Raw genomic sequence first — 27801 nt, 5'->3', positions numbered from 1 at the left:
AGTTGTGACTGACATTGTCAGCAATGCAACAGCACGTTTCATATCGCGCTTTGCTGCACTGCATCACACAGAGAGGTGTTTTGAAGGAGGATGTAATTAGATCCATTTTAATTTCACATGTGATCCGGTTCCTCACCGGCAGTGACCATGTAGCTTTCATTGATCTAGTACTAATCCTTCGGTTCACATCTTTGTGTGTGTTTTGGAGCATCCACCAGCTCCACGGGCATGTTTTTTTTTCTTCTTCCCTTTTTCTTTTATTCCCTCCCCATGCACTGACACTGCGCGCACATCAGTAAATGCATCACGTAGCACTAGTACAGCCTTTCTTCATGCCATCCAGTGCTCCACCTAGAAGGCGAGATCTGTCACCGCTCACTCATTTGGCTGCGAAAGGAGCACTAAAGTGTGCGCACGTATACGCGCGGGAGTGTGCGGCAAAGACGCGGGGAAAAGGGAGGAGGAGGAGGAGGAGGAGGAGAGGGAGCGAGGAGAGGAGGCAGCTTTCAACAGTTGAGGAGGAGACGCGACTCATTCTGATTATCTTCAATCATCTCGCACCTTATTTTCTCTCTCTCTCTTTCTCTCTTTGCGACTCGTCTTCTCCGCCGTGCAACAGATAAGAGTGGCCGCTGATGGATGCAAAGAGGAGCGCCTTCAAATCGGACTGGATTATGGGATTAGTGGACTGATTAGTGGACCAAAAAAAAAAAAAAAGTGGCTTGCTGTGGATGCTCCTCGCAAAGGAAGCAAGGGCAGGAACACACAAAAGGTTGCGCCGGAGAGAGCGGTGCGAAGCGAGCCAGCCGCAGCAGAGCCGGATCCATGCACTTTACCGGAGGAGGAGAGACGAGCAGCTCCGTATGCAACAGTGTGCCGCACAGGAGACAAAAGTCACAATGCGCTGTTAACGCTAACACGGACCGATGGTGCATTTTGGAGCTTTGCAGGGTGTAAATGTCGCATGAGGGCAATGCGCCTCTTTTTTTTTTTTTTTTGCCCTTTTTTTTCCCCTCCTCTCTCTTCTTCCTATTGAAAGCCAAGCTCTTAACCTTCACGATGCTTTAACCTTGGACGCAGAGGGGAATATTAATACTTTATTCTCATCGATTATTCATTGTGGGAGCCCCTCGGAGAGGGAAAACAAAGCATTCCAATGTTGAATTTGATCTTTAATTCATGCACGGGGTGTCGTCAGGCGGTCATCTTTGTTTACAGAAAGAGTTCATCATTGCAGAGCGGCATACGAGAGAGCTAATGCCCATTAAAGGGGGTCTAGAAATCGATTTGATATCCAATTAGTCCTGTAGACGCATGCCTGCTTTGGATTTGGTGCTCTAAAGGTTTTGCGGAATAATCAACAGGTTGAAAGTCAAGGTTTTTTTTCCCCCCCGTGTGCCGGTACCGCATATCCAACTGAAGGGATGCGTCTCTCTGTTCCCATTTTCCTCCTGCTGTGGGTTAAAGCCCTGACAGTCAAAAATCTGAGTTATTCCGTTCCGGAGGAGCAAGGACCCGGTACTATCATAGGCAATATCGCAAAAGATGGCAGCTACGGGACTCTGGAGAGAGGGAAAAAATCCAACTTCAGAGTGCTGGAGAATTCCGCACCACACCTGGTGGATGTTGACCCGGAGAGTGGACTTATTTTCACCAAACAAAGGATTGACCGTGAGACCTTATGCAGGCGGAACCCAAAGTGCCAGCTCTCCATGGAGGTGTTTGCCAACGACAAGGAAATATGCATGATTAAGATTGACATACAGGACATAAATGACAACTCGCCCGGTTTCCCCTCAGATCATGTTAACATCGATATCTCGGAGAACGCAGCCGCGGGCACGCGCTTCCCGCTGACTATCGCACATGACTTGGACACCGGGGAGAACGGGATAAAGACTTATCAAGTCACCAGAGATGATTACAATACATTTTCGTTGGATTTAAAAGTAAGAGGAGACGGGACTATTTATCCCGAGCTTGTGGTTCAGAGACCTCTGGATCGGGAGGACCAGAGCCATCACACGCTACTCCTGACTGCGATCGACGGAGGGGAATATCCGAGATCAGGCTCCATGCAAATCAATGTCAGGGTGACTGATTCCAATGACAATAGCCCCGTTTTTGAGAAATCCTCCTATGTGCTGGAACTCCCGGAGAATTCCTCGCCTGGAAAAGTACTCATAGATTTGAACGCCACGGATCAAGACGAGGGAAGCAACGGGCAGGTGGTTTATTCCTTTACTGGATATGCATCTGAGCGAATTCAAGATTTGTTCGGCATTGACGCCAACACTGGTGTCATCAAAGTCCAAGGGGAAATTGACTATGAGCAGAATCCCATCATCGAGTTTGATGTGCAGGCAAAGGATCTGGGGCCCAACCCCATACCAGGCCACTGTAAAATTACTGTCAAAGTCCTGGACAAAAATGACAACTCACCAATAATTAGTTTTGTTTCCGTGCGGCAGGGTGCCATCAGCGAGGCGGCCCCCTCGGAATCTGTCATCGCGCTGGTCAGAGTGACAGATAAAGATTCCGGACGAAACGGTCAGCTCCAGTGCCGCGTGCTGGGAAACGTTCCCTTCAGACTGCAGGAGAACAATGACAATTTTTACACCCTGCTCACCGACCGACCTTTGGATCGAGAAACAAAGGACGAATACAATGTCACCATCGTGGCCCGAGACAACGGCATCCCATCGTTGAACTACACCAAGTCGTTCACGGTGAAGATCTTGGATGAGAACGACAACGCGCCTCGCTTTACAAAGACCATTTATGTGCTGCAGGTGCCTGAGAACAACATCCCAGGCGAGTACTTAGGCTCCGTTCTGGCCCACGACCCAGATGTAGGCCGCAACGGGACGGTGACGTACTCCATTCTGCCATCGCACATCGGCGACGTGTCGGTTTATACATACGTGTCTGTTAACCCCACCAATGGAGCCATATACGCGTCACGCTCTTTTAACTACGAGCAGACGAAATCTTTTGAGTTCAAAGTTCAGGCTAAAGATGGAGGCTCCCCTCACATGGAGAGCACCTCCACCGTCAGGGTCAACATCCTCGATGTCAACGACAATCTCCCGGTGATTATTTTGCCTCTTCTGCAAAACGATACGGCAGAAATCCCAGTGCCTCGAAACGTCGGTATCGGCTACATTGTGACTACGGTGAGAGCGGTGGACCACGATCACGGTGAAAGCGGACATTTGACCTACGAGATCACCGAAGGAAACGACGACCACCTGTTTGACATCGATGCAATGGGAGGCGAGCTCCGAACCACCCACGCCTTATGGGAAGAGGTCTCGCCCGTGGTGGAGTTGGTGGTTAAAGTCACCGATCACGGGAAGCCGCCCTTATCCGCCGTGGCTAAACTGGTCATTAAAGCCAATACAGAAACGGCGGCCGGTGGCGGGGGCTCCAGCGTGAGTGGCGAGCAGCAACACTGGGACGTATCCCTGCCCCTCATCATTACCCTCTGCATTATCTCTGTCATGCTCTTAGCAGTCATGACCGCCATCGCTGTCAAGTCCAAGCATCAAGATAAGGAGAGCGGGAATTATAACTGCCGCATGCCAGAGTACTCCAATCCTCCGACGGGGAAGGGCAAAAAGAAGCGGATCAACAAGAGTGACATCATGCTCGTGCAGAGCGAGATGGAGGAAAGAGATTCGGCCAGTCGCATGAACGTGGTGAGCAGTCCCTCGCTCATCACTTCGCCCATATGCTTCGACTACCAGAGCCCGCTGCCGCTTACGCTGCCCAGATCGGAGGTCATGTACCTGAAAACTACGCCCAACAGCCTGACGGTACCCAGAGCCGGGTGCCATTCCAGCTTTGCAGGGCTGAGTACCGAGACCCCTGCCAACAGGATGTCGGTCATACAGGTAAGACTATGTTTTGTTATTTACCTGCTATTTATTTCTGCTTATTTTCTGCTTAGCTGTGGAACTCTGGGGAGAAAAAAAAATCCTACATCATTATCACCTCTGCTTTCTTGCTTAAGGCAAGCGCTGATATGACAACTTTGTTTTAGGATGTACTAGGTGGCATTTTACTAATAAGGTTAATGTTTTATCCACTCTTTTGGTAAAGCGCTACAGCTGCAGGCCACGTAACGAGGAAGTGCTCTTGTGTGGAAGTGTCCGTGTGTGGTAAAGGCAAACAGTGTGAGTCTTGAACAAGGCCTGCTGTGACCCTCCCTGCCTCCCCAGCAGATCCGCAGCTATGGGAGAGAAAAAAACACAACCAGGTCTGAGATGTTGGAGCGGACAGGTGTTTGAGCAGCTTGTCCTATCGCATTACCCAACCGGTGTGCGCCAGACAGCACAAAGATGCACATGGCGTAACTCTGACAATCACCCCCCCCCCCCCCCCCTCCCCGAAACCGTCCGCGCCCCCGCTCATTCCAAATATGGGTCAGATCAGCCCAGTCGCCAACCAAACTTGGCACGAGGCTGCCCTTGACGGAGTCCATCCGAGCCTCGCCAGCTAACATGCTAAATGCTCCTCGACCACATTTTTTACTCTTTTGCAGTTTTTGCAAGGGTCAAGGGTCAGGTCCAGCTCCTGTGTAAAAGGGGGGGGGGTAATCCACAATGCAAGGACTGTTATGCAAACCTGACTCAATTCCCATCCTGTTGTGTTGTGTTGTCTGACAAGTTATTTACAAGCGGTTGAAACTCCAATGATCTGCGCTGTGTGAAAGTGCACACGGTTGCGGCAATATCTCGCCATTTCTGTGCAAAAACTGCAAATACTTACAGTAACAGCTCATATGTAGTTTTTTTAGGCCTGTAGGGTTTGTTTTTAAAATTAAAAACACAATTTTTCATGTCATTTGTAGACAGTTTACAAGCGGTTGAAACTCGAATGATGTGCGCTGTGTGAAAGTGCACACGGTTGTGGCAATATCTCGCCATCTGTGTGCAAAAACTGCAAATACTTACAGTAACAGCTCTTATGTAGTTTTTTTTTTAGGCCTGTAGGGTTTGTTTTTAAAATTAAAAACACCATTTTTTATGTCATTTGTAGACAGTTTACAAGCGGTTGAAACTGGTATGATCTGTGCTGTGTGAAAGTGCACACGGTTGTGGCAATATCTCGCCATTTCTGTGCAAAAACTGCAAATACTTACAGTAACAGCTCATATGTAGTTTTTTTAGGCCTGTAGGGTTTGTTTTTAAAATTAAAACCACAATTTTTTATGTCATTTGTAGACAGTTTACAAGCGGTTGAAACTGGTATGATCTGCGCTGTGTGAAAGTGCACACGGTTGCGGCAATATCTCGCCATTTCTGTGCAAAAAGTGCAAATACTTACAGTAACAGCTCATATGTAGTTTTTTTTTAGGTCTGTAGGGTTTGTTTTTAAAATTAAAAACACAATTTTTCACGTCATTTGTAGACAGTTTACAAGCGGTTGAAACTCGAATGATGGGCGCTGTGTGAAAGTGCACACGGTTGAGGCAATATCTCGCCATTTCTGTGCAAAAACTGCAAATACTTAACAGTAACAGCTCTTATGTAGTTTTTTTTATGCCTGTAGGGTTTGTTTTTAAAATTAAAAACACAATTTTTCATGTCATTTGTAGACAGTTTACAAGCGGTTGAAACTCGAATGATGTGTGCTGTGTGAAAGTGCACACGGTTGCGGCAATATCTGGGCATTTCTGTGCAAAAACTGCAAATACTTACAGTAACAGCTCATATGTAGTTTTTTTTAGGCCTGTAGGGTTTGTTTTTAAAATTAAAAACACAATTTTTCATGTCATTTGTAGACAGTTTACAAGCGGTTGAAACTCGAATGATGTGCGCTGTGTGAAAGCGCACATGGTTGCGGCAATATCTCGCCATTTCTGTGCAAAAACGGCAAATACTTACAGTAACAGCTCATATGTAGTTTTTTTTTTAGGCCTGTAGGGTTTGTTTTTAAAATTTAAAACACAAATTTTTATGTCATTTGTAGACAGTTTACAAGCGGTTGAAACTGGTATGATGTGCGCTATGTGAAAGTGCACACGGTTGCGGCAATATCTCGCCATCTCTGTGCAAAAACTGCAAATACTTACAGTAACAGCTCATATGTAGTTTTTTTTTTAGGCCTGTAGGGTTTGTTTTTAAAACTAAAAACACAATTTTTCATGTCATTTGTAGACAGTTTACAAGCGGTTGAAACTCGAATGATGTGCGCTGTGTGAAAGCGCACATGGTTGCGGCAATATCTCGCCATTTCTGTGCAAAAACGGCAAATACTTACAGTAACAGCTCATATGTAGTTTTTTTTAGGCCTGTAGGGCTTGTTTTTAAAATTAAAAACACAATTTTTCATGTCATTTGTAGACAGTTTACAAGCGGTTGAAACTGGTATGATCTGCGCTGTGTGAAAGTGCACACGGTTTTGGCAATATCTCGCCATTTCTGTGCAAAAACGGCAAATACTTACAGTAACAGCTCATATGTAGTTTTTTTTACGGGATATCTTGTGTCTATCTATGTATAAAAGCCTGTAGGGTTTGTTTTTAAAATTAAAAACACAATTTTTCATGTCATTTGTAGACAGTTTACAAGCGGTTGAAACTGGAATGATCTGTGCTGTGTGAAAGTGCACACGGTTGTGGCAATATCTCGCCATTTCTGTGCAAAAAGTGCAAATACTTACAGTAACAGGTCCTATGTAGTTTTTTTTACGGGATATCCTCCCCCCCGTCCGCGCCCCCGCCCATTCCAAATATGGGTCAGATCAGCCCAGTCGCAACCAAAGTTGGCACGATGCTGCCCTTGACGGAGTCCATCCGAGCCTCGCCAGCTAACATGCTAATTGGCCGCGGCGCGGGCGTCTAGTGCCGTGTGGAATCATGTGTTGTACGCGATGTAAATATCTGGGTCAGTCTCACATTTGGAGATGGTAACACAGATGACAAGGCCTGGCGCTGTCACCAGTCGATGTGCTACGTGGGTGTGATCAACACAAACACATTATTCTCAAGATGAAGGGAGAAAAGGGCGCTAATGAAAGCGGCTAATGTCTTCCTTCCTTTGTTTCCTTTGTCTTGCCAAAGACACACATATGGTCACAATGGCGATGCGTTTTTATCGTACCCCTCAGCCTCACTAAGTATCTCAACGAGGTGGGATATTGACTCAACTTTGTGCGCTTTTACACAGCAGAATATGTGATGCTACCTTTAGTGTACTGCATAAGGGCATGCTGAAAGATGAATGACATATAAATATGTACGGTATGTGTCTTTGGACATTTTTACAAAAGTCCCCATTCACACAGAGCTGCAAAAACACCTGAGGTTATACGTATGTATGCTATGCAAGTCAACTGACCTCATTCTCACACTTTTATTAAAAATAGATCGTTAAAAGCACTCAGAATTCAGTATATTCATGTTGAGAACATGAGTTATAAGAGTGTCTTCCACCATTATTGCCATTTTTTTGGGCCATGGAAGATAATTCTGGCATTTTTTTTAACGTCTGCTTTAAAACCGGCTGCACGGTGGTCGAGTGGTTAGCGCGCTGACCTCACAGCTAGGAGACCAGGGTTCAATTCCACCCTCGGCCATCTCTTACTCGTACTCCGGTTTCCTCCCACATTCCAAAAACATGCTAGGTTAATTAGCCACTCCAAATTGTCCATAGGTATGAATGTGAGTGTGAATGGTTGTTTGTCTATATGTGCCCTGTGATTGGCTGGCCACCAGTCCAGGGTGTACCCCGCCTCTCACCGGAAGACCCAAGCGACCTTAAGTGAGGATAAGCGGTATAGAAAACAGATGGATGGATCTCCACCAAAATATAAAATATTTTTCTATATATGATACTGTAGGGCCTGCACGGCGGAGGAGTGGTTAGCGCACAGACCTCACAGCTAGGAGAGCAGGGTTCAATTCCCTCGGCCATCTCTTTGTGGAGTCTCTCCGTGTATGTGTGTGTTTTCTCCGGGTACTCCGGTTTCCTCCCACATTCCAAAAACATGCTAGGTTAATTAGCCACTCCAAATTGTCCATAGGTATGAATGTGAGTGTGAATGGTTGTTTGTCTATATGTGCCCTGTGATTGGCTGGCCACCAGTCCAGGGTGTACCCTGCCTCTCGCCCGAAGACAGCTGGAGTGGTTAGTGCACAGACCTCACAGCTATGAGACCAGGGTTCAATTCCATCCTCGGCGATGGAAGATAATTCTGGCATTTTTTTTTAATGTCTGCTTTAAGACCGGCTGCACGGGGGTCGAGTGGTTAGCGTGCAGATCTCACAGCTAGGAGACCGGGGTTCAATTCCAGCCTCGGCGATGGAAGATAATTCTGGCATTATTTTGACGTCTGCGTTAAGACCGGCTGCATGGGGGTCGAGTGGTTAGCGCACAGATCTCACAGCTAGAAGACCAGGGTTCAATTCCACCCTCGGGCATCTCTGTGTGGAGTTTGCATGTTCACCCCGTGCATGCGTGGGTTTTCTCCGGGTACTCCGGTTTCCTCCCACATTCCAAAAACATGCTAGGTTAATTAGCGACTCCAAATTGTCCATAGGTATGAATGTGAGTGTGAATGGTTGTTTGTCTATATGTGCCCTGTCATGACCCTTGTGAGAATAAGCGGTTGAAAATGAATGAATGAATGCATTAAGACCAGCTTTCTTAGGTTTATGTTTTCAGACTCAGAAACCAAAGTCCTCAACCAAAAATGTCTTTGTCGATTTATAATTAATAACAGCCCCTTTAAAGCACTTCCACTTGCTACCTGTGAAGGTGAAAAAATGCAGAGTCGTCTTTTTCTCAGCTCATTACATATCAGTGCCAGAACAGCGACATGGAAAAAAGGGCAGACATCATTCCAATCTTTTAAAGGAGCCCAATCCGGCTCATTTCCTGGATCATAGTTTGTTTATTTTACAGGAAAAATGAACAAACTGAAGATTGTGTACACGTTAAATCTGCCTTCTTAATAGCTCTTATGTCGTTTTTTTTACGGGATATCTTGTGTCTATCTATGTATAAAAGTCTGTAGGGTTTGTTTTTAAAATAAAAAACAAAATTTTTAATGTCATTTGTAGACAGTTTACAAGCGGTTGAAACTCGAATGATGTGCGCTGTGTGAAAGTGCACACGGTTATGGCAATATATCGCCATTTCTGTGCAAAAACTGCAAATACTTAACAGTAACAGGTCTTATGTAGTTTTTTTTACAGGATATCTTGTGTCTATCTATGTATAAAAGTCTGTAGGGTTTGTTTTTAAAATTAAAAACACAATTTTTCATGTCATTTGTAGACAGTTTACAAGCGGTTGAAACTGGAATGATGTGCGCTGTGTGAAAGTGCACACGGTTGTGGCAAAATTTCGCCATTTCTGTGCAAAAACTGCAAATACTTACAGTAACAGCTCTTATGTAGTTTTATTTTACGGGATATCTTGTGTCTATCTATGTATAAAAGCCTGTAGGGTTTGTTTTTAAAATAAAAAACACAATTTTTCATGTCATTTGTAGACAGTTTACAAGCGGTTGAAACTCGAATGATGTGCGCTGTGTGAAAGTGCACACGGTTGTCGCAATATTTCGCCATTTCTGTGCAAAAACTGCAAATACTTACAGTAACAGGTCTTATGTATTTTTTTTTACGGGATATTTTGTGTCTAAAAGCCTGTAGGGTTTGTTTTTAAAATAAAAAACACAATTTTTCATGTCATTTGTAGACAGTTTACAAGCGGTTGAAACTCGAATGATGTGCGCTGTGTGAAAGTGTACACGGTTTTGGCAATATTTCGCCATTTCTGTGCAAAAACTGCAAATACTTAACAGTAACAGGTCTTATGTAGTTTTTTTTTTACGGGATATCTTGTGTTTAAAGGCCTGTAGGGTTTGTTTATAAAATAAAAAACACAATTTTTCATGTCATTTGTAGACAGTTTACAAGCAGTTGAAACTCGAATGATGTGCGCTGTGTGAAAGTGCACACGGTTTTGGCAATATCTTGCCATTTCTGTGCAAAAACTGCAAATACTTACAGTAACAGGTCTTATGTAGTTTTTTTTTACGGGATATCTTGTGTCTAAAAGCCTGTAGGGTTTGTTTTTAAAATAAAAAACACAATTTTTCATGTCATTTGTAGACAGTTTACAAGCGTTTGAAACTGGAATGATCTGCGGTTGTGGCAATATATCGCCATTTCTGTGCAAAAACTGCAAATACTTACAGTAACAGGTCTTATGTAGTTTTTTCATGGGATATCTCGTGTCTATCTATGTATAAAAGCCTGTAGGGTTTGTTTTTTAAAATTAAAAACCACAATTTTTCATGTCATTTGCAGACGGAAAAGTTCCCCTCCGAGCCCAATTACGCTGGCAGCAGGCAGCCATTTGTTCAAAGGTAAGAGCTCACATTCAGACACTTCCTGACCGCGTCTTTTGAGCCCCTTCATCCCAGTATCAAACTCGGCTGGCTATCAAACAGCCAGCGCTCGTACAGACAGAATGACAAGTTGTGTTTTTTTTTTTTGTTGTTTTTTTTTTTTTTTTTTTCCCCTTCTCCCCTTTTCTGCCGCAGCTCCACATTTAAGGATGCAGAACGAGCCAGCCTCCGAGACAGTGGCCATGGTGATAGCGACCAAGCTGATAGTGACCAGGATACTAATAGAGGCTCCCAGTGTGACACGTCTGCCAGGGAGGCCCTCAAGATGAAAGCCACATCAGTTAATGGGCAGCCTTTTGAGCAGGGTGAGTGGACTCTTCCGACATCGTCAAGATGCCTCGGCGCTCTCCTGCGGGGGCGCACGTTGTTTATATTTTATGTGTGGAGCGAGTCTTGCCAGCGTTTTAAGTGTGCCTTCGCCCGCTTTTGGGCACAACCGAGCTAGACAAACATTTAACATGCAGGTGGTAAATCGGGCGGCTGCCGGCTTTTACATGGCAGGCGCCCTGAGCTGGTATTGCGGAGTAAAAGGTAAAGACATGCTTTAAAGGGGATAAAAGGGGTCCACTGTGTGAAGGTGGAATGTTCAAACATGCCGCATCTGATTTTTTTTGGCATCAAACAAACTCAATATTATGCACGGCAAAGTGTATGTCTGCCTTCTTCTCGTTTGATCATGCGTCATGCATACCTCGACTTAACATGACAGGGACAAAAAAAGCATGATAGACAGTCACAGGTATTTCTATGGAGGACCAAAACTGCCAAAATAATAAATAAATACATAAATAAATAAAAGTGAAAATAAAAAAAATAAAAAAATTAAAAAATTAAATACAAAAAAATAAATATAAATGGAAATAAAAACAAAAAAATATACATAAATAAATAAATAAAAGCAAAAATAAATACAAAAATAAAAAACAAGATTCAAAAATTAAAAATAAATACAAAAATAAATATATAAATAGAATTACATATCAATAAATAAATAAAAGCACTCTGCTCTCATATGTATTTATTTCATGCAGCAGACAATGTCAGCTTGAAATGCAGAAGGAAAAACTATTCAAATGAGGGGGCGGTCCTAAGTGTGTCTTGGGTTGAACTGTTCGCCCATTGGTTGATCGACATGTGAGTGCGAAAATCGACTAGGTATGCCCTGCAAACGGCCACAGCAAGAGGAAGTATACAGGGAGCATGAAATAAATACATATGAGAGCAGAGTGCTTTTATTTATTTATTGATATGTAATTTTGTAATATATGTAATATTTATTTTTGTATTTATTTCTACATTTATTTTTGTATTTATTTTTAATTTTTGAATCTTGTTTTATTTATTTTTGTATTTATTTCTACATTTATTTTTGTATTTATTTTTAATTTTTGAATCTTGTTTTTTATTTTTGTATTTATTTTTGCTTTTATTTATTTATTTATATATATATATATATTTTGTTTTTATTTCCATTTATATTTATTTTTTGTAATTAATTTTTTTTTTCATTTTTGTTTTTATTTTCACTTTTATTTATTTATTTATTTATTATTTTGGCAGTTTTGGTCCTCCATATATTTCTGGCGCCTAGACCTTCTGCACCTTCAAGTGCTTCTAAGTTATTATTGGTGTGGTTTACGACTAAAAATAGTAATATTAAAGTTTAATTAGGACTGAAACGACTGCCAAGAGTGTAATCACAGATGATTGCCAAGCTGTGTGCGACCCGCTCGACCTGCTCGGGATTGATATATTTAGCTGTAGCGTAGACAAACAGCAAATATGAAAGCGAGCCTCGCAGGTGAGATAAAGGATAACGGCGGCGGGGCGTGAGTGAGCGAGGAGGCGATGGCTTTCATTTGCTCGTACGAGCCTTGGAGGAGAACGGCTCTGGTCATCGGGGGCCCCAATGCGGTACTTTCCACACCATTTACATCGCTATGAATTGCCTGTATACGTGGCGGGATCGGGAGTGCGGAGACAGAAACACTCTTGTGGCTGCCAAGGAGAGAGAGTCTGAATCCCTTCTCTGTATGTGTGTGTGTGTGTGTGTGTGTGTGAACGCTGTGGGGAATTATGGCAGACCACACTTGCCTCCGTGGGAGGTGTAAATTCAATCACAATTTTTGCAGCACATTTCTTGAATGTGATTGAGCGCAGGTTCTAAGGCCAATCATACAGAGAGATATTGAAAGAGATGTCTCGCACGTGCGCATTGACTGACATGGCGCCGCTTGCACTGTATATGTAAGATAAGGGCAAGGCGAAGCGGTAGCGCGTGGCGTTTAATGACAGAGGCTGCTTTTCCTGAAAGTAGGTTGAAAAGATAATTACGTCAGGTTATGTGGTTAAGTTTGTTTTACGGGTGGTTTATTAGTAATAAGGCAGAATCTGTCATTTGAGCAGAAACTGTCAGTTACAAGAATATCAATATCAATTCGTTTAGCTTTTGCACAAGCATACGTTAACCACTTAAGACGCAAATAAGACTCGGGCGAAGCGGTGGTTTATTAGTAATAAGGCAGAATCTGTCATTTGAGCAGAAACTGTCAGTTACAAGAATATCAATTAGTTTAGCTTTTGCACAAGCATACGTTAACCACTTAAGACGCAAATAAAACTCGGGCGAAGCGGTAGCGCGTGGCGTTTAATAACAGAGGCTGCTTTTCCTGAAAGTAGGTTAAAAAAATATAATTATGTCAGGTTATATGGTTAAGTTTGTTTTTTGGGTGGTTTATTAGTAATAAGGCAGAATCTGTCATTTGAGCAGAAACTGTCAGTTACAAGAATATCAATATCAATTCGTTTAGCTTTTGCACAAGCATACGTTAACTACTTAAGATGCAAATAAGACTCGGGCGAAGCGGTGGTTTATTAGTAATAAGGCAGAATCTGTCATTTGAGCAGAAACTGTCAGTTACAAGAATATCAATATCAATTCGTTTAGCTTTTGCACAAGCATACGTTAACTACTTAAGACACAAATAAGACTTGGGTGAAGTGGTAGCGCGTGGCGTTTAATAACAGATGCTGCTTTTCCTGAAAGTAGGTTGAAAAGATAATTACGTCAGGTTATATGGTTAAGTTTGTTTTATGGGTGGTTTATTAGTAATAAGGCAGAATCTGCCATTTGAGCAGAAACTGTCAGTTACAAGAATATCAATTCGTTTAGCTTTTGCACAAGCATACGTTAACCACTTAAGACGCAAATAAGACTCGGACGAAGTGGTAGCGCGTGGCGTTTAATAACAGAGGCTGCTTTTCCTGAAAGTAGGTTGAAAAGATAATTACGTCAGGTTATGTGGTTAAGTTTGTTTTACGGGTGGTTTATTAGTAATAAGGCAGAATCTGTCATTTGAGCAGAAACTGTCAGTTACAAGAATATCAATATCAATTCATTTAACTGCTAAGTTATATTTCAAGAGAAAAGTGCATCTCAACTTTGTGATTTAGGTGAAAAATGTAGGTCAAATTATTAGTATGAACTTGGCTCTTATTTTTTAAGTTTTTTTTCCAAATATTTAATTTTTTTTCTCAATTTTCATTTTTTTTGTAATACTAGGATTTTAATTCCATAATACTATTACTTTATTCCATATTTTCTCTCAAACTGATTTTCCCCAAAAATACTACTTTTTCTTGAATATTTAAACTCCTACCTGTGACTTTTTTCTTGTAAGAATATGACAATTTTCTTTAAATTTTTTGACTTTATTAGTTTTTTTTCTACTACATTTTTGTAGTACTTGTGACTTTTTTCTTGTAAAAATATGACATTTTTCTTTAAATTTTTTAACTTAATGACATTTTTTCATTCTTGCAATTTTTTTTTTAATTGTCCAAGTAAATTTTTGTAAATCTTGTAATTGTGTCTTTATTGCCATGTTTTGACTTTATTCTCATAAGATCAGAACTTTTTCCGCAATGTAATTTTCCAAAAATTACTGTTTTGTTTGTTGTTGTTTATTTCGCTGAAGATTTCTTTACAAAATAAAGTTTTTTTTGTTTTATAATTTGACATTTTGCAACAAAAATGAAAATATTACATATTAACATATTACAATGTTATTCTCACAAAATCATGACTGTTTCTTGCGATTTTTATTTTAAGTAAATTTACTACTGTTAAAGTCTATTTTTGAAATGTGACGCGGGATAATAAAAGTGAGAATATGAGAAGGATTTTCATAAACTGCCGCATCGACCGACCGACATACCTCATTTGAACAGTTACAGAGCCTCTGTTTTATCGATTATGACAACAAAATAGCACTGCTGAAAAAAAAAAAAAAAAAAAGAAACATTGCAAAAATATTTGCTCCCAACACAAAAGCGTGCGGGTTAAGTAGTATTGCTTTTATATCTTTACCTTTCCTATGCCCTGCAGTCTGCTGCTTGCTTTGATACAGGTAATATATGCACCTGGAGTGAAGCTTCCACCATCATGCACCCTGAATATTTATTCCCTCTCACAGACGCCAGATGCACTGTGGGGATGTTGCTAGGCGTTCTCTCATTCTATTTATAATGGGCGTGCACCTTCTTTGTTTTCCTTTTTCCCCACATTTACCCAATAAGATGTGAAAGCCTTTCATTGTTATTTTATGTGAAGTCAGTGCGCGATGCTGTCACTTGAGCCTTGAGCTGGTATTCAACTATTTTTGCTTTTATTCACGTAGAAATGACAAAAAAAAAAAAAAAAAAAAAAAAGCAAGTCAATGGTAGGAACAATGGCATGAAAGCAACCCCGGGTTTCATCCTCATCCTTCCTCCTCCACTTTTCATCAAAAGAAGTTACGCTCAGATGTGATTTATGTCCCCCCCCAAACATTCTTACTGATTTATTAATACGCTGCACGATGTGTGACCATTAAAGTCGGTGTTTAAAAAAAACAACATCATTCATTTTGGGGAGAGATAAAATAAAATCGCCTGCTTGTGAGCCAAAAAGACTTTTGTGTGACATGATGACTTCGACTAAGGGAGATAGAAAAGAACAATGACATAATACCTTAGTGTTATTTCCTGGACCTTCTCAGCACACACATCTCTTCATCAGTATCATCCACGAGCTCCTCTTCAGTGCTGATGGCTGCCATGGAAATGAGCGCCGCAGCCGCATCTTCCTGCCTCGCTTATCGGTCCGCTCTCGTCTATCTACAAAAAAAAAAAAAATGCATTTCTCTGTTGAAGAGAAATGGAGAAACAAATGGCAGAGAAGCGTAATCAGAGGTGTGCATGCTTCAAAGCCAAGTACTCCAATATGTACAAGGTGTACCTTTGCCAAATCAAAGCTATGTTTAGTCCATTCTTTTGATGTGAAATGCATTTTGAACTCACTGGATTTCTCTTGATCTCGGTCACATTAAAGTATATGTAATGTGACAGGGTAAAAAAAAACCAAAAAAAACTAAACAAAATTCAAAAACTGATTATTTTTTGGGAGTACTAACTAGTTTTGGAATGTACCTGTTCAGGCTTAGTCGAAGGATAGCAGACTAACCGAGTTTCAGAATACAGCGGAACGTCCATGTTGAACAAATAACGGTGGTTTAATAAGTTATTCTCAAATCAAAACATGTTTTTTCCACTGAGATCGTTTATAATTTATTCCTCATCTATATGTGTTTTTTTTCTGGACAATGCAATGTTTTAAATGACAATTTTTCAAATTTCGCAATTTAAAACAATTCTACTTAAAATCATACGGTTTTATGGTTGAACATGATTAATTAGTCAAAAACTATTTACATTATGCACATATTTTTAAGCATACAAATTGATAAATTAACCAAAATACAATATATACTAGTCGCTAGGTGTCAGTAATATTACTATAAAATTTGATGAGACACACACTAGAAGTGCTGGGCTTGATCACCAAAACAACAGGCTTTTATTGCAGGTTTGAATGATCTCAAAACCGGCACAATAAACATTAATAAAAAATATGTTTGAATGAATATGTTCAAATTTTGCAATCTTTAAAAAATTCTACTTAAAATTATGCTGTTTTATGGTTGAATATGACATATTAGTTAAAAACTATGCACATTATGCACATATTTTTAAGCATAGAAATTGATAAATGAACAAAAATACAAATATACTAGTCCCAAGGTGTCAGTAATATTACTATAAAATTTCATGAGACGTACTGTAGAAGTGCTGGGCTTGATCACCAAAACAACAGGCTTTTATTGCAGGTTTGAATGATCTCAAAACCGGCACAATAAACATGAATAAAAAATATGTTTAAATGAATATGTCAAAATTTTGCAATCTTTAAAAAATTCTACTTAAAATCATGCTGTTTTATGGTTGAATATGACATATTAGTCAAAAACTACGCACATTATGCAAATATTTTTAAGCATACAAATTGATAAATTAACCAAAATACAAATATACTAGTCGCTAGGTGTCAGTAATATTACTATAAAATTTCATGAGACGTACTGTAGAAGTGCTGGGCTTGATCACCAAAACAACAGGCTTTTATTGCAGGTTTGAATGATCTCAAAACCGGCACAATAAACATGAATAGAAAATATGTTTAAATGAATATGTCAAAATTTTGCAATCTTTAAAAAATTCTACTTAAAATCATGCTGTTTTATGGTTGAATATGACATATTAGTCACAAACTATGCACATTATGCACATATTTTTAAGCATACAAATTGATAAATGAACAAAAATACAAATATACCAGTCACTAGGTGTCAGTAATATTGCTATAAAATTTGATGAGACGGACTATAGAAGTAATGGGCTTGATCACCAAAACAACAGGCTTTTATTGCAGGTTTGAATGATCTCAAAACAGGCACAATAAACCTTCATAAAAATATGTTTGAATGAATATGTTAAAATTTTGCAATCTTTAAAAAATTCTACTTAAAATTTTGCTGTTTTATGGTTGAATATGACATATTAGTCAAAAACTATACACATATTTTTAAGTATACAAATTGATAAATTAACCAAAATACAAATATACTAGTCCCTAGGTGTCAGTAATATTACTATAAAATTTCATGAGACGTACTGTAGACTTTTGATCACCAAAACAACAGGCTTTTATTGCAGGTTTGAATGATCTCAAAACCGGCACAATAAACCTTAATAAAAATATAATCTGTAATAATAGAGCCTAGTGTTGTGGTTGCAACCCATGAAAAGCTGAAACTCAACTCTGAACCCCCGACATCACTTCCTGTCCTTGCCCTTTGGAACATATTTATAGCAACACAAAAAAAATAATAAATAATAATAAAAATAATTAAAAAAATAGAAATTAAAAAAAGAAAATAATGAGAGTAAAAAATAAGTATAAAATTAAAATAAAAAAATTAAAATAAAAACAATTAAAAAAATTAAAAAGAAAAAAAAGAAAATAATGAGAAGTACAATTGAATAAAACTTGCATGCAAGGAGAATCTTAGTGCAATTTTAACTCGTGCAAACAGACACTGAACACTTAACTCTATTGTTGATTTTAGGCGGTAGAAAATGAATGAATGTATCACGCTTTTCAAAATACTCAAAGACGCTTTATAGTGAAGAAAAATAGAGTTGAGTAAAAGATGCATTAAAAATACAACATCCATTCATTCATTCAGAGCTAAAAACAAGGCTAAAAGCAGAGAGGCACAGCAGTCAGGTATAAAAAGTTAGACATTAAAATCAGATTTTAACATAAGTTGTTGTTGTTTTTTGAAGGTGGGGAGGTCGGGGCAAAGAATTCCAGAAGGGTGGGGGCTGCGACGGAGAAGGCTCTAACATACATACAAGCTGTCAACAAAGGAGTCAGGAGTCATAGTCAGTCCATCCGAGCCAACCTTTTAACGGTCGGAGTAGCTTTTCCCAAACTTTTCAAATGTTTTGCATTTTTAAGACTCCAAACTGCTGTTGCAGCGTAAAGTAAATTTCCAAAATGCCACTTTCCTAATGACTTTTCAGTTAAGGAGGCTGCTGCGTAAGCAGCCCCCGAGGCTCTAAAGTGCTGCATGTGTTGACCAACAACAACAACAACAACAACAACAACAACAAGCACTATGGTGTAAACGAGCTTCAACGACATGAAGCTGTTTTTCTCATCTCCTGCAGCGTGTGGATTCTTTTTTTTTTTTTTTTTTTTTTTTTTTTTTGAAGTTCCAAGCCCAGCACAAACTGGGAGGAAGATTCCTTTGGAACAAAGAGGAAAAAAAGCCTCACTGCTTGGTTGTAGGCTGGCACTCACCACCTCATCAGTATTTCATTCATCATCATTCAAGTGTCTCATTCATATTTTTGAGTTTGGGTAGGTGTGCCTTTGTGAGTAAATGACATCATTCCCGGCAATTAATTGATCATTAGAGCTAAATTAAAACATGCAGATGAATGAACAGCAGGAAGAATAACTTGGATTTGGAAGCGCTTCCTTCCTTTTTTTTACTTTATGAAGCAAAAAAAAAAAAAAAAAAAAAAACTATTGACTGCTTGTTTTGCCAAGACATTTGTAACGCATAGCCTCAAAGCACTAATACTTATTGCGTCGTCGTCGTCACATAAATGTTGATTGCGGCGTAAATGCTGCAATAACAAGCGTCTCAATTCCGCGTGTTTATTTTATTTTGTTTGCCAGCCAGCCAGGACGCACGCACGGCTCGACTTTGCTTGACAAATTTTGCGATGAACAGCATCAGTTATCAGTTTGGCTTTTAGATTAGATCAGTGTGTTGTTTTTTTTTTGTTGTTTTTTTTTTTTTTTTTTTGCATCCGCACACATAAGCGTTTCATTCATTATTCATTCATTATCTATAGCAGGGGTGGGCAAACTACGGCCCGGGGGCCACATCCGGCCCGCCAAGTGTTTAAATACGGCCCAAAGTATTTCATTTAAACTCAACATACAACCTGGCATCATGGCCTGAGCCAACCTTTTGATGGTTTTATCAATTTCGTTTTTTTGACATGGTCTGTTGTTTACAAAGTGCTCCTGAAAAAAGAGACACAAGCACATAATAATAATAATAATTATTATTATTATTAGATTATTATAATTATTATTAGAACTATTATGATTATTCTAGGGCGGCACGGTGGTCTAGGGGTTAGCGCGCAGACCTCACAGCTAGGAGACCAGGGTTCAATCCCAGGGCTCGGGCATCTCTGTGTGGAGTTTGCATGTTCTCCCCGTGCATGCGTGGGTTTTCTCCGGGTACTCCGGTTTCCTCCCACATTCCAAAAACATGCTAGGTTAATTGGCGACTCCAAATTGTCCATAGGTATGAATGTGAGTGTGAATGGTTGTTTGTCTATATGTGCCCTGTGATTGGCTGGCGACCAGTCTAGGGTGTACCCCGCCTTACGCCCGAAGACAGCTGGGATAGGCTCCAGCACCCCCCGCGACCCTCGTGAGGAAAAGCGGTAGAAAATGAATGAATGAATGATTATTCTAATTATTATATTAATGCTAATTATTATATTAATGCTAATTATTATATTATTGTTATATTTGCATATTTTACATAATAATAATATAATAATTATTATTTTAATTTTATTGTAATTATTATAATATTTTATTATTTTTAAAATATTTAAATATAAATATAAAATAATAAATAATAATAGCAGATTGCATGACAATTTTACAGATACAATAATACCAGGTGGACTGTTACGTGTAAAATATATAGTCTGCCCCCCCCCCCCCCCCCTTAATTTTGTCATATCAATGCGACCCGCGAGTCAAAAAGTTTGCCCACCCCTGATCTATAGCCTGCTGTTGATACCGATGGCAGATGGCATCTCTCCAAGCTAAGGTGGGCGGGGCACGTTGTGGACGTGTCACCGGTCAATCACAGGGTTGGCATATCGGGGACACAGAATCGGCAATTAACCCGGCATGTTTTGGTCATTGGGCGGATGCAAGGCAACTAAGACTTAAAGGCAGAATTCCAAATTTGCTATTAAATATGAAATCCTCGCAGTGTTTTGAAGGTAATTGTTTTTCACTCACTGCTAATTTGCACCAATAAGTATTCATCTTCTGAATGGAATAATTGTTTTTTTCGCCGACATTTCTCGTTTCCTTTGCATGCAAATGAGGTCATTTTGTGGCAAGGACGGGTCATTATATATGACGCATCTAATAAGAAGCGAAATGAAAAATGGGCAGTAAATGCAAATAGGGAAGCTGATTATGATACAATAAAGTCCAACTCTAATTTGACTTTGACTCCTAATTTCTGGCTATAAATTTAAGCCAACTTGGATCGCTATAGCGCTATATAACAACTAACAGTCTGATGCAACTCATGGAGTTGTTTTTTTTTTTTTTTTTTTTTTGCTGTTTGTGCATCAGAAAAAAAAATGCTTCCTCTGCACCACAAGCACATTTTCCAGGAAACACCTACGCAGGTTGCGATGGTTTGCAGAGACAAGGGAAAAAAAAGGCATTCATGAATATTATGAATCCCTCATCTGTTGCATTGACCCGCAGTGAGGGGGAATATATAATTAATAAAAATGATGCATACATGCTTTGTTCATCAGTTTAATGTAGTATCATATTGGGGGGGTGGGGGGGTGCAAAGTTTCCACGCCGTTTGAAACTGCTGCTCAGCCACTGTTTGATAAGCCTTGTTTTTGACATTCTGTGTCAGTAGAGTATAAAATATAGTTTATGAATAACTCAAATAAAATCATTCATCATTTTAATGTGTCATCCTCAAGCTAATATTCTTAAGCTTAATGTTTCACATTTTTGCGTTCTGACAGACAATGTTTTTGTTTGAGAATTTTCAAGTCATGCATAGTTATGATGGATATTTCATGAATATGACGAATCAGTCAATGTCAAAATGATAAACTTAAAATGTAAAATGCATTTTTTTTTTTTTTGTCATGATGCAAGGCAGGAAGAATGAAAAAATTTCCCCAGGAAATTTGACTGATCTTTCAAGGTGCATAGAATATAATGCTAAATAAACATTGAATCTACCAAAAATAAAGATGAAATACAATTAATATTAAATTGATTATTTTGCTGGTCTATATATTATATTATTACAAGCAGGAAGAGAGTTCCAGAGTGAAATATGACCTATCATAACATTGAAACATTTTGACAATAATATCATTTAGCATCAATTTGGGACAATAAACATTTTAGAATGCATATATATTTTTTTGTAATTCCGTTAAATAAAAAACATATCTTATAAAGTCCAAATACTGAGTTATGTATGGCAGCAATATATGTAACAAATATGAATACTAAATTGGCTGCACGGTGGGCGTGTGGTTAGCGTGCGGACCCCACGGCTAGGAGACACGGGTTCAATTCCACTCTCGGTCATCTCTGTGTGGAGTTTGCATGTTCTCCCTGTGGGTTTTCTCCGGGTACTCCGGTTTCCTCCCACATTCCAAAAACATGCTAGGTTAATTAGCGACTCCAAATTGTCCATAGGTATGAATGTGAGTGTGAATGGTTGTTTGTCTATATGTGCCCTGTGATTGGCTGGCCACCAGTCCAGGGTGTACCCCGCCTCTCACTCGAAGAGAGCTGGGATAGGCTCCAGCACCGTCGCGACCCTCGCAAGGATAAGCCATGACTGAATGTTGCGATGCATTTTAGCGCACAGACCTCACAGCTAGGAATCCCGGGTTCAATTCCACTCTCGGTCATCTCTGTGTGTGAGTTTGCATGTTCTCCCCGTGCATGCGTGTTTTTTTTTTCGGGTACTCCGGTTTCCTCCCACATTCCGAAAACATGCTAGGTTAATTAGCGACTCCAAATTGTCCATAGGTATGAATGTGAGTGTGAATGGTTGTTTGTCTATATGTGCCCTGTGATTGGCTGGCCACCAGTCCGAATAGAGCGGTAGAAATTGAATGAATGAATGAATACTAAATCATTGCGTATGTTTTGAATCATAATTTAAGTCACAAATATTATCACTGATGTGTTGCAACGAGCGTAGACAGAAAGATGGATGCAATTAATAAAGGCGTATATTGATGTATGTTTTGTTTTCGCTCTTTTTTGCTCCAGGCTGCAGGTTCTATTCCGGTTATGTATAGAAAACATCATATTTCCAGATTTCATTACATTTTCATTTTTTCTGAGCTCATCATTGATGTTCCTCGTGCAACGCGTTCTTTCTTTGTCACCCAGCAGGATCCAGTAACTGTAAATGTTGAACTGTTTTTGCAGAACAAGACAAATCAGTCCACTGCACCGATGAGTGTCGTGCACTGGGACACTCTGACAGATGCTGGATGCCAAAGTTACGGATCGGAAGCCAAGCAGACAGTGCCGATAATCGCACCAACCTTTTCATCCCCGTGGGAATGGATGCCATGGTAGAGACAGAGATTTATGGCACCATCAGCCGCGGTAGCCGGAAAGCCCTCAGCACCTTCGGGAAAGATCAGCGGGACAGCACCATCCTAGTGGCCAACGTCAAACCGTACTTAAAATCGCAGCGTGTGGCATGTCCGCCCCTACAAGAGAGTCCACCCAGCCCCGGAAGTCCCACTAAAAGTGGTACGGCCCTGGACTCTGGCGAGCGAGAGGTCAAAGAGGAGCGGGAGGGGGGTTCAGACAGCAGTGCCTATGGTCCGCCAGATGGCCAGTGCTCCCCGCTGCACACTGAATTGGAGGAGCCCTCCTACCTGACCTGCGAGCTCCGCCCGAAGGCGCTCTCCAGCAGCCTCATTCACAGCTCAGTCATCAGCCAGGAGTGCGGCGTGTCCGAGTACGAGACGCCCGACTCGGGGAACTGACACGGCTGACCCCGTTCCTACGCCCACGCGCTCTTGGTCCGACACGCGTGTGATTGGTGCGGATTGTTTTACTTTTGTTGTTGTTTGTTTCTTTGGGGTCCAAACATTGTATAACCAAAAATCATCTGCTTTGCGTGTTTTTTTTTTTGTTTTGTTTGTTTTTGTTTCTGACTCAGTGACTTGAAGGGATGGGCATTTTTTGACAACTATCGGGAATACTATTAAGGATTCTTTTAATATTTGCATCTCTTGTTGAATGTTCTGAACTCCTGTTTCCATGTCCGTGTTGTATTAAGCTGAATAACTTGTGCCTGTATGTCAACTTCCCAAAATTCCCTTTCACGTGGTGTCATGAGTGGGTCTGTGAGATGCAAATTTTCCAGTGCAAAACATTCCAAATGTTCCCAAAGTTACTCCTAAAATACTTAATTAATTTACATCAATTAAAAAAAACATTAACAATCAATCAAAACAATCAATACTACTGAATTGTAATAATAACAATTAAATATAGAGAAAACATTGTCTGGAAAAGTTGTCTTATATCCGGGGTTAAGATTTAAATTTTCGAACCAACAGGTGCCGCCGCTCAGAGCTTTTCTTCCTTACACTCACAAAAGAACAAAGGATTGTGTCTTAAAAAATATTTTTCCTCTTCTTGTCCGGGTCGTCTTATATTCGGGCCAATATGGTAACAATACATACAGAAGAAAGGAAAAGAGAGAATCGCAACACTCTCATGCTGACTCAGAGCTTTTCTCCCTTACACTCACAAACACCAAAAAGAACAAACAATCTTCTCTTTGATTGTGTCTTAAAAAATAGTTTTTTCTCTTCTTGTCCAGGTCGTCTTATATTCGGGCTAATATGGTAACAATACATACAGAAGAAAGCAAAAGAGAGGATTGCACCACTCTCATGCTCACTCAGAGCTTTTCTTTCTTACACTCACAAACACCAAAAAGAACAAAGAATCTTCTCATTGATTGTGTCTTAAAAAAAAAAAAAATTCTCTTCTTGTCCGGGTCGTCTTATATTCGGGCCAATATGGTAACAATACATACAGAAGAAAGGAAAAGAGAGGATCGCAACACTCTCATGCTCACTCAGAGCTTTTCTTCCTTACACTCACAAACACCAAAAAGAACAAAAAATCTTCTCTTTGATTGTGTCTTAAAAAAAATTTTTTTTTCTCTTCTTGTCCGGGTCGTCTTATATTCGATCCAATATTATAAGAATACATACAGAAGAAAGGAAAAGAGAGGATTGCACCACTCTCATGCTCACTCAGAGCTTTTCTTCCTTACACTCACAAACACCAAAAAGAACAATGAATCTTTTCTTTGATTGTGTCTTAAATTTTTTTTTCCTCTTCTTGTCCAGGTCGTCTTATATTCGGGCTAATATGGTAACAATACATACAGAAAAAAAGAAAAGAGAGGATCGCACCACTCTCATGCTCACTCAGAGCTTTTCTTCCTTACACTCAAACACCAAAAAGAACAAAGAATTTTCTCCTTGTGTCTTAATTTTTTTTTTCTTCTCTTCTTGTCCGGGTCGTCTTATATTCGGGCCAATATGGTAACAATACATACAGAAGAAAGGAAAAGAGATGATTGCACCACTCTCATGCTCACTCAGAGCTTTTCTTCCTTACACTCACAAACACCAAAAAGAACAATGAATCTTTTCTTTGATTGCGTCTTAAAAAATGTTTTTCCTCTTCTTGTCCGGGTTGTCTTATATTCGGGCCAATATGGTAACAATACATACAGAAGAAAGGAAAAGAGAGGATCGCACCACTCTCATGCTCACTCAGAGCTTTTCTTCCTTACACTCACAAACACCAAAAAGAACAATGAATCATTTCTTTGATTGTGTCTTAAAAAATATGTTTTTTCTTCTTGTCCGGGTCGTCTTATATTCGGGCCAATATGGTAACAATACATACAAAAGAAAGGAAAAGAGAGGATCGCACCACTCTCATGCTCACTCAGAGCTTTTCTTCCTTACACTCACAAACACCAACAAGAACAAATAATTTTCTCCTTGTGTCTTAATTTTTTTTTTTTTCTCTTCTTGTCCGGGTCATCTTATATTCGGGCCAATATTATAAGAATACATACAGAAGAAAGGAAAAGAGAGGATTGCACCACTCTCATGCTCACTCAGAGCTTTTCTTCCTTACACTCACAAACACCAAAAAGAACAATGAATCTTTTCTTTGATTGCGTCTTAAAAAAGGTTTTTCCTCTTCTTGTCTGGGTCGTCTTATATTCGGGCCAATATGGTAACAATACATACAGAAGAAAGGAAAAGAGAGGATCGCAAGACTCTCATGCTCACTCAGAGCTTTTCTTCCTTACACTCACAAACACCAAAAAGAACAAAGAATTTTCTCCTTGTGTCTTAATTTTTTTTTTTATCTTCTTGTCCGGGTCGTCTTATATTCGGGTCAATATGGCAACAATAAATACAAAAGAAAGGAAAAGAGAGAATCGCAACACTCATGCTGGGTTTAAATCATAACAATATAATTTATACTTTATAAAATAGCCAGAAACTGAAAAAATATGAAATATAAAAAAATAATAATTAAAATTAATACTCAAACCGCCAGTAGCAGAAAGAAGAAATGTCAAGTCGCGTGTTACAATAATGGATATTTTGCATATACCAGACGTCATGTTGTTTTCTTTAGGCGGGCAAACCCGCGGCGAACGAATCAACAGCTTCTCCGCTGGTCCCAATCAACCGATGCACTCCACACGATCAACAATCAATTTCAAACCATCCATGACTTCTTAACGATCAAATGAGTGATTAGTTGCTCATTATGCCCATCCCTAGTGACTTGTGTTTAGGTGAACTTTGTGTCCTTGCTGTGAAGGTTTGCGGGCCAATCAAGTGCGTTCCTGACTTTCAAGTGTTTCCCATGGTGTACTGTATCCGTCAGTTTAGATGTCCGTATTTTACAACATCTCCAGGTCTCATCTTGTGTGGCTGTTGGAGCAAAACCGCTACTGTTGAGCTATTGAGTCCTGTCTGCTTTTGTACGGTGTAGCTATCTGTCTCCATTTAGTGTTTAAGGAGCATCACTTTGAAGAATCAAAATGCCGACGACATATCACATATCAGTGGCGTTAAATAAAAAAAAAAAAAAAAGTGAAGTGTCTTATGAACTGTCAATGGTGGTGCAACAGGGGACGTCCCTTTTCATAACAACCATTCAAGGTTCCGATGAAATGATTTTTTTAAGAATGTATTTGTAATTTTATTGTCGTCCTCTCTGCTGTTTATGTGGAAAATAAGCTGGGCTTACATGTGAATGTGGGCTACTGTACTGTACTTGTGTATTTTATTAAATTTGTATACACTGTGTGCATGGAAGGACGTTATTTTTAGCTGATGATTTCCCAACATGGGAACTATTTTCCGTCTTTTCTGACCCATAAATGTTGTTATTCACATGTTTTTTTATTTTTTAAAAACATGGTTCCATGCCTTATATGGGCATGCCCAGTTGAGCAATGGCTCCCAGCCAAACAGGTGCAAGTTTGATGCCTTTCCAACGATACTTCGGTCGTGTTGAGGACTCACAAGAGCAAGCTGTAAGTAACAGCGTACCCCTACGGGTACATCGATTGCCGTAGGGGGTACGTGAATAAAAATTAGAAACAATTAGCGACTAACACTCAAAATTAAAAGTGTGCCTGAACACATCACAGTGCGAGAATTGGTGATTCCAATTGGTGTTCCAATTAATCACTGCACGGCATTGAAAATAAGGCTTTTGTGGTTGGTTGAATATATTTTTGTATCCGCAGCTGTCCTGAAGTTCTCAGGAACGCTTGGGACTGTGACCAGTCACAGCGGAGTGGGCTTCATGGGAGGCGTACGTGGAGGAATTATACAGATGTTTAGGCGGCGGGAGGCAGGAAATTCAAAGAAAATCTGCAGGAAGAGGCACAGAGTCTGGAAGATCTAGAAAGCTCTCTATGCGGATTATCGCGTGTAGTTGGTCGATAGGAGTTCACAACTCAGTACAAAGGCCGAAAATGAGTATAATAGGACATTTAATTCACTAAAAATGACTGAATTTGCATATTTCCTGATCAAATACAAGGAAGAAACCTAATGTGACAACAACAAAAAAAACTTTAACTATATTAGGAAAGCAGGAAGTGAACAAATGTAACAGTTACTGATTGTAAAAGTACCAGATGTAGGGGTAGGATTTAATAAGCTTTGCTTCTTCCTACTCCTTTTGGACATGTGGAACTGGGAACTGATTATGTGATGCATTCAATTGTAATCTGATGCATGTTCAAATGAAATAAAACCATTACCATTACCATGACGCTGGAGGGTACACTGATTATAGTTGGTATAAAACTGGGACAAAATCTTTTCTATGTCATGTCATCATACCATGTCTCATTATCTGTGAGGTCGGCTAATAACATCGCTTTGCTACCTAGTGCTTAAACCCCTACAAAAAAAGGCTAGCTTGCATCAAGAAGTATCAAGAACCAACATTACAACGTTCAAATCCACCACTTATTCTTTGTAGTTCTCCGAAAAAAAGTAGGTCAA

The 27801-nt window shown here is 39.8% G+C and overlaps 1 protein-coding gene across 1 annotated transcript; it reads left to right on the top strand.

Moving 5' to 3' along the window:
- Positions 1 to 395: 395 nt before the first annotated feature.
- LOC131136096 (protocadherin-17-like) lies at positions 396 to 27568 on the top strand. The gene is made up of 4 exons (XM_058082603.1): positions 396 to 3896; positions 10325 to 10383; positions 10561 to 10730; positions 22634 to 27568. The coding sequence occupies exons 1-4, from the start codon at positions 1425 to 1427 to the stop codon at positions 23203 to 23205; spliced, it is 3273 nt and encodes a 1090-aa protein (XP_057938586.1). The 5' UTR covers positions 396 to 1424; the 3' UTR covers positions 23206 to 27568.
- The last annotated feature ends 233 nt before the right edge of the window (positions 27569 to 27801 follow it).

This window comes from Doryrhamphus excisus, chromosome 9, assembly GCF_030265055.1.
Source record: "Doryrhamphus excisus isolate RoL2022-K1 chromosome 9, RoL_Dexc_1.0, whole genome shotgun sequence".
NCBI lineage: Eukaryota > Metazoa > Chordata > Actinopteri > Syngnathiformes > Syngnathidae > Doryrhamphus > Doryrhamphus excisus.
Note: the sequence above shows the minus strand (reverse complement) of the source record. Positions and strands in the feature narration are given on the sequence as shown.